An 11,945-nucleotide genomic window follows, 5' to 3' on the forward strand; every position below is an offset into this window, starting at 1 on the left:
GAATATATCATAATAACCTACTTAATCATACCAAAATAAGCCATTACTAGCCATTCCAATGGCTTGGTTACAAAACATCATTATCAAGCCACTAATGGTCAAGTTTTCCTATACATGCCATTATACCAAAATGATTTTACTATGTATACCCAAAAAAAGCTAGTCAATAGTGTGACGATGCTCCAATGATCTTTCAACCTTCACGAGCTTCCGAGCACTAAAAAAATAGGGAAAATAAAACGAAGTAAGCATTACATGCTTAGTAAGTTCGTATAACGGAAACTAAACTTACCAATCCCGCTTATTAAATCTAAGCACACAATATCATGTTTACCATCCATTAGCAATATTTCCTAAACACATGCATTCAATCAAACATGTTAGTCACCAAAATCCTCATAGCAATCAAGTAAACATAGATAAGCTCATCGTGCAATATTCTTTCAAGTCATTATCATTTCATCTCATAATTCTCATACCATGTCAAGAGTTTTATGTTCATTGAATCATTAAAATTTCGATGGATGCTCAAGTAGTACACTCGAGGTGTACGATTCAATCATCCTTCAATTTCTTATTCAAGGGTACCCATTAGGGCACTTAATCAAGGAACACACTCTCGAGCCACATATTGTATAACAGGATTACCGGTCCAGGCTAAATCCTTTATATAACGTATGCTTAGAAGAGCTCAATTAGGATTACCAGTCCAGGCTAAACCCTAATCGTTCTCGTCCAAGCTAAATCTCATCCGCAACATATGCAGGTCCTTATTCATTTTCGGAAAGCGCATATATTCGTAGGAATTCAATGTTCAATCGGGATTTAACCTCTTTTTCACCATATCAAGCATGTATTAAATTTCTCATTATAGCATTCAAATAATGTACATCAATATAAATCACATTCCATAACACACATCATTCAATTAAATATATTTACATACCCGATTAAGTTACACGAACTTACCTCGACACTTGTTCGCGTATAAAATCTACTAATCTGAAATCTTTTTTTTCCTCGGTCCAACCTTGAATTTGTGTTGTCCAGATCTATATAAATAGCTTTAATCATCAATTTCACATATTTCATATTTATTTGGATTCAATTTACATCTTAGGAAAAATTACCATTTTGCCCTAACTTTTCTATAAATTCTAATTTCGTCACTAGGCTCGGAAAATGAAACTTGTGCAATTTACTCCCTATTCCAAGCCTAACCAAAATTCCATTACAAAATTTACAGCACATGAATTCATAAAAATTCAAAATTTTTCTTCAATTTCACAAGTTTACATTTTAGTCCATAAATCATGTTTTCATCAAAAATCACTTTGTAAAAGTTTCTTATCTATCAACAACCTTTCATTTTCTACCATAAATTTCAAATTTTCAGCAATTCATCCATGACCCATTTTCCATACTTAGATAACTTTTCAAATTAATCCCCCAAATAGATAGTTTAAGCTATCCCGGTTTCAAAAATATCAAAATTACTAAAAACGAGACAAGGAAACTTACCCAATTAAGCCTTGAAAGTTTCTTCTCTCTCCCTTAAGTTTCCATAAAATTTTGGGGTTGAATATGACAAAATAAGATGATATTTTATTTTTTATCAACTTTTAATTAATCAATTATTTCAATTTCCAATTTAGTCCCTACTCTTTTATAATTTTCCCATGGATGAATCACCAAAAATCTACATACTTTTCTTTAATAGTCTAATTACCATATAAGGACCTCTAGATTTGAATTCATAGCTATTTAATGCTTATAGCTACTAGAATTCAACTTTCACATTTTATGCTATTTAGTCCTTCTCGTAATTAAACACCTAATCGATAAAATTTTAGTATCAAATTTTTCACAAGACATGTCTATCATAATACGGACCATATAATAAAATAAAAATAATTTTTTGGGCCGGATTTGTGGTCCCGAAACCATTATTCCGATTTCACTGAAAATAGGCTGTTACAGTCTAGGCCGAGTTTGGGGTGTTACATTAATTCTAACAGTCATCATTTTTTACCGGTAATTTTTCTTAGATACTACTTGATTGAATATGCCTAAATATTATTTATAAACATAAACTTAAATTTCAACTGGTATATAACTATAATATTAATTAAGTGATAATTAAAATGCTTAGAGTTTTATTCAAATAATTACTCTATTTTAACTTAATAAAATAAACACAACTTTTTTATATCAACATTTTAACTAATATTTGTAAATCAAATTATAACTATAATTAGCATAATTTTTGTTATACTTTATGTTTAGAGTTTTATTAAAGTAATAACTCTATTTTAATACTAACACAACTTTTTTTAATTATTAATTCTAAATTAAATTATAATTATTTTTAAAGTTAATTTAGTAATATGATTGCAAATAAAAGGTATTTTCATTGATTCAAAAATTTCTCCAAATTCATACTATTATATATAGTAGTTTCCAGTAACACATGTAATTTTGCGTGTTTAATTTTTTAATTAATTTTTAAATAATGTAATTATTTTAATTAATTTTTAATTCATTATTCGAATTGTAATATATATATTTAAAATATATTAACTTATTAACAATTCAAATTTAATATAAAGAAAATTTTAAATAGCTTATTAAAAAATTGATATTTTGTACATCAATAATTTTTTTAATAATATTAAAAATTTTCAAGTTATGATTAAATCATTTGTACTATTTTCAAGGTACGATATAATTTTCACTTCATGTAATTAATAAACATTATTTTAAAAAATATTATTATTTTGATAATTTAAATAGAGTACTAATAAAATATTCATATTATTAAAACATTTGTATAAACAATAAAAAATATATATTGTAAAATAAACCCTTCGCTCTTTAATTTTTATTTTTATTTTTTTCTTAATAGTCAATAAATTGAGTATAATAATTTGTAAATAATATATAAATAATATTAGCAAAAAAATAATATCAAAGTAAAAAAATATTTTTTTAAATGATTTGAACTTTAAAAAAAAATTTCACGCCAACTTTTACTTCAATTTTAATTATTTTAACTAAACTTTAATAACTATAAATTAAATTATAATTCATTTTAAATGTGAAATCATCACAACTTCTATTAAAATATAATTCTTTCTAAATATATAATTATAAAAAATTATACTTTAAGTTAAATTTTTTATTAATATTTATAAATTAGATATTATAATTACTTTTAAATGACAATTTAATTATATGATGGAAAATAAAAAGTATTTTTATTAGTTAAATTTTTTTAAGCTCATGCTTTTATATATAATCTAAATATGTTTTAGCTTTTTAATTATAAAATATTATGTTTTTATATTAATATTTTAAAATTAAAAAATTTCAAAAATATAAAAATTAATAAAAAGTATACATTGGTATCAAGATTTTATATTTTAAATTTTTTTATAAAATATCAGTTTTATATGTTATTATTATTTTAAAAAATATAAAATATAAAAAAATTAAAACAAATGAATTTACATAAACATAAAAATATATACAATTAAAATTTTATAAAAAGCATAAAATATTTTGAAACATTATATATTGTATGCTTATAAATTTATATAAATATTAAAATATAAAAAAAATAGAAATGTATAACTTTATATATATACTTGCTAAAAAAGCCATATCTAGGTTGATTCCTAAGTTAAATTTTTTTATACTTTTTTTTATTAAGTTATATATTTTTAGTTTTTTTATTCTATTTTCAAAACAATAATAATATAAAAACCTGATTTTTTTTTAAAAAACTAAAAAATTAATTAAAAAGTTGCTTCTTGAATAAATCTATTGTTAGTTTCAGATGAACCTAGACAACTCCAAGTTGATTCTTAATATTAAAAAAATTATAATTTTTTATTAATATATATATTTCTAAAAAATCTTTAATTTCTTTATTTATGTCTGTCACGTCTAATAATGAGAAGCTATACCATGTATCATCATATAATTAGTTGTTAATGTCATGTTAGCATTAACTATTAGTGTTAATACAAAGGTACCAAAGAATGTGATCGAATATAAGTTCAAATACTAACTAAGTCCAAAAAAAAAAATTAAATACTAACTAAATACTTTTGGATAAATCAAAGGGATAAATTTTAAAATTATACATGAAATTTACTTTAATGTGCAATTATATACATGAATTTTAATTTGGTGCAAATATACACGTGAAACTTTGGTTGTGGTTCAAATATATACTTAAAACTTTAATTTTGATTGAATCATACATGTTACAGGCCAATTTTGGGCCATTTTACAAAGCCCAATTATTAAACCCATTACCCAAACCTTTACAATACCCGGAGCCCAATATCCCTAACCCACCATACCCACTTACCAATTAAACACTACCCAAGACCCAACATGGCAAACCCAAACCCAGAAGCCTAAATCCCACCAAACCCTAGCCACCCATACCCCTAAACCCACTTGCGCCGAACCTACCCACCTACCCTCTGCGCCCCCATGCCCCTGACTGCCGGCCACCTGCTCCACCAACACTGGCCATACCCTGTAAAGTGAAAGGAAGCACGCAATAGCAATCAGAAGAGAAACAAACAGTGTAAAAAAAAGGGCTATAAAAGCCAAAGGAATAGACCATTTTAGAGGTTCTTCTTTTTTTGTTTTTTTTTTCTCTTTGGAAGTTTAATCAAAATACAAAGAAAATCATTCGATCTTTTAGCAAATATTACTTTCATCAACATTTAAATACAATACATCATCAAATCAAAGAAAAGATACCAGAAATTGAGGAATCAAAAGGGCAAAAGACCAATGTGATTTTCTTCATTTTAGATTCTGTTTTGGGATCTTTTTTTCGCATAAATATCAAAAGAATATTGCAAATATAAAAAATATAATATAAATAAATAAATAAATAAAATTACCTTTTCCAGCCACCGTGTACGGTGACCGTCCGGTGACCGGCCCATGGCCGAGTTCCTCTCCCCCTCTCTCCTTCCCTCTTTTCTTTTTTTTTTCTTTCCCCCGGTGCAAATGAAATTTTTCAAAAAAAATTGACTTATATAGGGGACCAAAACGCACCATTTTGGTCCCCCCATTTTAAACAAAACGGCGCCGTTTTGGCCCCAGGTCAGGTCGACCCGACCCGTAAACCGTTCAGGATCCGCGTGTTTTTGTGGAAGGGTCTAATTGCGCGAATGACCCTTCCGCTTTTCTGGAATTTCATAATGAAGTTTTGCGTTAGTTTTAATTTGGACCTGAAATTTTGTATGGTTTTCAATTTACCCACTCGTGCTAAGCGCTGCGTTTTAATGACTGGGGATGTTGCTATTTTGGTCCTCCCATGTTGCGCGCATATTGCAATCTGGTCCTTTCTTTTATTTTCTTTTTAAATCTGCCCTAAAACTTTGATTTTAATTTAATTTTCGTCCCTTTTCATTTTATTTATTTATTTATTTTATTTTCGTTTTTTATATATTGTTATTATTTTTCCTAATATTATTAATATTATTATTTCTATTATTATTGTTATTATTGACATCCTGATTATGCACATATAATTATTTTTAATGTACTACTATTATTAGTTATTACTATTTGTAGTATTATTATTATATGTAATATTAGTATAGGTTTTATTATATATGTAAGTATATGTATATGATATTATTTTGATTACTTTATTTTAATATTATTATTATATTATATTTATCTTTCATATTGCATCATTATTTAGTATTACTATTATGTACATATTATTATTTTATTTAGTATCAATCATGGTACTTATTTTGTTATACGCATATGTATATATACTTTTTAGTATTATTTTCGTATTATTTATTATTATACATATTCTTTTAATATGTACTACACGTATATATATTTGTTATGTTATGTATTTTTCAATATTATTGTTTAAATTACATGTCATCTTATGTATATATTTTTAAATCCCATATTATGTATGTATGTTTCTAATATTATGTTATATTTTCACATATATTAAGTATACACTTTAGTATCATAGTTATGTATTAACACTATTTTATGTATATATTTTTACCTTTATTACTATTGATATTAATCTTAGTATATGTCTTATATATGTATGTATATATCTCTAGTATATATATAGGTAAATATCCATGTAGTATTGTAATAGGTTTTTTATTATTCCCAATGTATATATATTATGTAAATATTTATGTATTATATTATATATGCATTTTCTACGTGTATATACTTTTTAAAATATCTCATTTTTATGTATTATGTATGTTTTTCGAATGCTATATTATATTTTTCATATTATTATGTATATATATTTTTTTATACACTATATACATACATCTTTCAATATTTATTATTATATATTTTAACATTACAAATTATGTTTTTACTATCTTAAGTACCATTTCAAATACTATATATAGTATATCTCTAACATTATCACTATTTATATATATGTTTGTTTTAACGTACATATTCTTAATATCGTTTTTATATATATATTCATTATTTCATTTCGTGTTTGGATATCAGTATTATGTTCAACATATCGCATGCATTGCTATTGCTTTTTCATATTATTGTCATATTCGTTATTTGCTTCAATGTATTTCTGTCTTATATTATTTTTATTTCATATCAATTCGCTTTACGTACAAACGAAAATCTTTTTCTAATTTAATTTCAATAATCAAGGCAATGTACCGATTTAACATTAAGTCATCGAATTTCATCGCTATGTTGGATGGAATTTATCAGCTTGTGTTAAAGACGGAACACCCTTCCAAAAAAACCGAAAACTAAAATTTCTCGTCTTTTCAATTGGATTATGACTAAATATTACATTGAACTCGCATTTTTGGAAATCAAGACAACATGTGTTTATGAGATACCAATTTTGGGCGTCGCGAGGGTGCTAATACCTTCCTCGCTCGTAACCGACTCCCGAACCCTAATTTTTCTCCGGATTTTGACGTAGACCCAAACTCAGCCTTCTTTTTGTTTTAAAAAATAAATCTAATAGGTGTCCGATCACACCTAGGAAAAAGGACCGGTGGCGACTCCCTATTTATTTCAAAATCAAACTTCAGTTTTTTGGATTTTTTTATAAATCGCCACAATTAGCGACAAAGCTAATTTTCACGTCGCTACAATACATATTTAAAGAAATAAATACATCAATCTATTTTTATATTGGATAAATATAATTATTTACATATGCAATATATAAACATAAAATGATGTTATATTAATAATTTACGAGAATTGGATCAAACCAAGATTTCATGTATAAAATTACACAAAATCAATATTCATATATACAATTTTACATTAAACTAAAGTTCATGTATAATTTTAAGATTTATCGAAAAATTAGATATTAACCCGAGGATAGAAAGTTGGAAATTTGAAGAAAGTGGCTGAGCTATAATTGAACAATAAAATTATATCTTTAATCAACCTAAATTCATGTATAATATAAGTCGTAGAGGGTGAAGCTTACTTAAAACATTAAAGAAAAATGTCAATTGATTAAAAAACTTTCAACTGTGTTTTGCCTCAGATTATGAATCACAAAACTTTATGTTTGGGGTATAATGGTGAGGTTTCTAATCTTAAGCATAAGAGGTAAATCATGAATTTAAACTTTAGCAACAAAATTGCCGCAACTTGGTCAACCCATAATTACTACTTTCCCCTTCAATTTCATAAAAATACCATTTTAACTCTCCATTTAATTTTTTTTAATTCTTAAACTTATGTTATATGTCAAATCACCTTAAAATGAATGAAAATTTTAATATTTGTTAACTTTATTGACATGTGACATATACATGGATGTCATATAAGTAATTAATTATTTTTTAAAATTTTAAAAAGTTAAAAAAATTATAAAATTATTTTAAAAATTAAAAATTATTAAAAAAGTATAAAAATATTTTTAATTTTTAAAAAAGTAATTAATTATTTACGTAGCATATACATAGATGTCACATTAACAAAGTTAATAAACGTTAACTTTTCTTTGCATTTGAAATGATTTGATAAACAATGTAAGTTTAAAAGTTAAAAGAAAAAAAATTAAAATTAAAATAAAGAAAAAAAATTAAATAAAAATTAAAATAAATTGTTTTTTGTTATAAAATAATAAGTGATTATGTCTATAAATTATTAATGTGGTTAGCCACTAGTCTAGATCTATCCATTCTAGAACCAATATAACTTTAAATTGTGGATGAAGTTCCAGGATTCTTGCTTTGCACCCATTTTGGTGGACCATTGATCTAATCGAGATAATTGGGCCTCAAATACACCATTAAGGGCACGTTTGGTTCGTTGTATTGGATTAGAGGTGTATTGGATTAGAGGTGTAATAGATTAGAGGTGTATTGGAATAGAGGTGTAATAGCAAATCAACTGTTTGGTTGAATGTAATGGAATAGAGGCGTAATAGTAATCTTGTGTTTGGTTGAATGGAATAGAGGTGTAATAGCATAATGGAAAAAACTAAAATGACTAGAATACCCTTAGCATAAATTTATTTTGGTAAATGATTATTATTATTGTTATTTAAATTTTAAGAAGATTATTATTATCAATAATAAATAATTTAATCATATTTAAACATAATTATTATTAAATATATTAAATATATTATAATTAAAATATATAATTTAATAAAATTCTTAATAATCAATATTCTTATATGAATTTATATACTCATTTCCTTTTATATATTAATATACCACATTAACCGGTTTATATTTATATCAATGGCACAAAAAATTTGGGAGAAGATTTTTGAGGACGGCTTTTGTTTGCAAATAACATCATTCATTCTGTGGGGAAAAAATTATGAATGAGCATGCTTATTAATTACCTTTTTTATTTTGTACCGAAGTAGTTGCCACTGGTTCAAAAGTCGATATATATGTAATATTATTAAAATAATATTTTTATTTTAATTATTTAAAAATATTTTTAATTAATGCGGTGTATATGAATATACACATTTAATTAGTTTTATTTTTAATAAAATTTTTCTAATTTATTCATTCAATTTTAATCACCTTACAATTTATTCATTGTATTATATCTATTGATCCAATTTTAATATATTGAATATTTGTTTTTTAATCAAGTTCTTTACTTGATTATATCTAATGTTCCAATTTTAAAAAATTCGATTAAAATTTTCGAACTACATCAACTTAAGAAATTCGATCCCAAATTCAAATTAAATATACCAATAAAAATCAACTTACTACATCACCACTTGCAAAATATAACTCTCCAAACATTACTATGGAGTAAACAAAAAAAAACAGAACATATATATGTCTTACAATTTTTCTTTAGTTTAGAAGGTTTGATAAGTTACCAAACCTCTTGAATTGCAACTACAACTTCAGCTTGCCAACGATTTATGTCTGGAGCAAATCGGTAGCTAACAGTCCAATACCTACAAAATTCCACATAGAACATCAATTTACTGGAACAACAGTGGTCAGAATAATAATATATGACTTATGTAACTATTACACAAGTAATGGTACTATGACTTGAGAACAATTCAGGGACAACATGAAACTGAAAAAAGATCATCAATACAAACTACTACAGCAGCAATAAAATTATTATTGCAATTCCACCCAAAGTATATGGACGACATCCCATTGCCTCAGCACTAACATAGCACATTATTTTTCTTAATTGAACAATTGGGCAATAAACTGATTTAAACAACAAAGTTGAGTTAGTAAAGGAAGATATGGCAGCTATTAAAAAAACATATCTTACATCTAGATCATACTTTTTAAAACAATCTTCACATAGTGCCCTATCATATGTCCTCTTTGTTTTATTTATTTTCCACATTAGCATGTTGCATCAAAGCTGGACATTGACAACAAATATGCCCCTCACTATAATCACTAAGGAGGAAATATTTATATTGGTAGACAGTGCCATACTGGTTGGAAAACTACTGGTTTTTTGTTGAGTTAGGAGCTCTGTCAATGGAAGAAACAAATGTATAATGATTTGGTACCGGAAGAGACAACCGAAGCAATGAGCCCAATGAAGTTAAACACAATTTCAAATAACTTCAGAGATTTCTAGCAAGCAGTGAAAGATTTTATAGGTTCTGGAAAACAAATGCAAACCGAAACTCAATCATTCGGTTAGTTGATTGTGTGGTTCTATTTTGGTTTTAGAAGTGTTCAAACCACCGTGAGGCAATCTTAATGTAGAAGACATGAAATATTATAGTTTGTGCGGAAATGTGCATAAGAATATTGTGTATTGTTGTTGTATTTGATTGTGGAGCATATGCACAGTAATCCCAGAATTTGTAATTGATAACTCAAGGAATAGATATGATTTCTGCATTTACCTGTTACAAAATGGTTGAGTTGATGTTTATCGATGCTTAATGCAGGCTAGCAAGCAGGCTGAGGACGCTCCCAAGAAGATAATCAGAATTCAAAAGCGCTGTTGGAGATCCATACCACATTTGTCGAAGCCAGGAGAAAAAACTTCGAACTTGATGAAACCAAACAGAAAATCCCCACAGCCTGAAATAGTGGATGCTAACAACATGCTATTGTATTCTCCCTAACTCATTCCTTAAATATAAATAGGTTTGTGCAAGCAAGGTAAACCGAATAGCTTGCATAGGCAACTCTAGTTTGCAAATCAAATGAAAATAGTTGATGATAAGTGAGATATCAAATGAAAAGCTTTTGATATGATAACAAAAAGAAGTAATTCAGATTGAGCTAATGACCACATGATAGTCTTAAGATGTGAAAGATAGATGGTAAGAAATCATTTTCATTCACTCTCTTCTGAATCATCACCACTACTGTCTTGTGAATCAATTTTCATAGCCTTCACAGCATTGCTTGCTTTAAAATCTTCAACAGCCTTGTCAAAAGTGCACCTCACATGCCTACACATCAACATCAGATATTGACATGCATCTTTCAATACCTTTCTTGCTGGATCACCTGCAAATTTTCACATAAAACAACTAAAGGAACTTGAACCCGACCAAAGTACTTGAAAAAGAGTGTTATATTGAGTTGACCAGTGGTTTCAACTCTAATATTAACTCGAGCCTCTGAAGGATGAGGAATACTGTAGCCACAGAATGTAACCCTTGGGCTGCACAACATAAAAAGGATAGCTTCCACTTTCAATACAATCACTTAAAACAAAGAAAACCCAGCATGAATCAAAGCCAAAAACAGAGGTGAGTGAACTGACTCTTGATTCAAAGTGAATCTAACAGCGTTAGCTATGGTATGATCCTCATCAGTTAAAGAAAAAGTGGCAACACTATTATCAGTGAAAGACCCGTGTTCCATTGTTTCCTTTAATCCAATTTCTAAATCTCCAAACCAAGAAACAAAGCTATTAAAAGGATGAAATTGAATCCAATAATCATTGGGAAAACATATTTTTAAATAAAAAATAAGGTTGTATCTTCCTTACCGGTTCCAATGGACAGAACACAGTTTCACCGATGGAGAGGAACGGAAAACGTGAGAAGGAGGCTGCTTTCTGATCGGTGTTCGAAGTCCAGTTGAGACGCCAAAGAGAGGTAAGACAGAAAGGTAGAAGCGTGAATCGGTGGAGATAGAAAGGTAAGACAGAAAGGTGAGGAGAGTGGAGAAGAAAGGTAGAAGGAAGAAACAAAAGACGGTGGATTTTGGGCAAGACAGAAGCGTGAATCAGGAGGGTAAAACAGGGACCAAAACTCAATCCGGACCTAAACTGAGCACAAGGAAGGGATTGGAAATCGGTGGAATTTGGGGATTAGATCAGTAATGTAATAGACCCGTATTAGGCTAATACACCCAACCAAACAATGTATTGAGTGGGGCCCACGATTAGGGGTGTAATGGCTATGCCAATACACCCAA

At 27.4% G+C, this 11,945-nt stretch overlaps 1 protein-coding gene across 1 annotated transcript; it reads right to left on the reverse strand.

Moving 5' to 3' along the window:
* Positions 1-10,605: 10,605 nt before the first annotated feature.
* LOC107946924 (DNA-directed RNA polymerases I and III subunit RPAC2) lies at positions 10,606-11,945 on the reverse strand. The gene is made up of 4 exons (XM_016881432.2): positions 11,515-11,945; positions 11,287-11,407; positions 11,108-11,184; positions 10,606-11,027 (listed from the first exon to the last, which is right to left on the reverse strand). Exons 2-4 carry the CDS (start codon positions 11,385-11,387, stop codon positions 10,852-10,854), a joined length of 354 nt encoding a protein of 117 aa, XP_016736921.2. The 5' UTR covers positions 11,388-11,407; positions 11,515-11,945; the 3' UTR covers positions 10,606-10,851.

Source organism: Gossypium hirsutum, chromosome A08 (assembly GCF_007990345.1).
Source record: "Gossypium hirsutum isolate 1008001.06 chromosome A08, Gossypium_hirsutum_v2.1, whole genome shotgun sequence".
Taxonomy (NCBI): domain Eukaryota; kingdom Viridiplantae; phylum Streptophyta; class Magnoliopsida; order Malvales; family Malvaceae; genus Gossypium; species Gossypium hirsutum.

Excerpts from the sequence above, each read along its gene's own strand:
- LOC107946924 (XM_016881432.2), bottom strand. The coding sequence starts at position 11,387 with ATGGAACACGGGTCTTTCACTGATAATAGTGTTGCCACTTTTTCTTTA. Across the intron at positions 11,185-11,286 it reads AGATTCACTTTGAATCAAGA|CCCAAGGGTTACATTCTGTG; the intron begins GTCAGTTCACTC and ends TATGTTGTGCAG. Across the intron at positions 11,028-11,107 it reads TATTAGAGTTGAAACCACTG|GTGATCCAGCAAGAAAGGTA; the intron begins GTCAACTCAATA and ends GAAAATTTGCAG.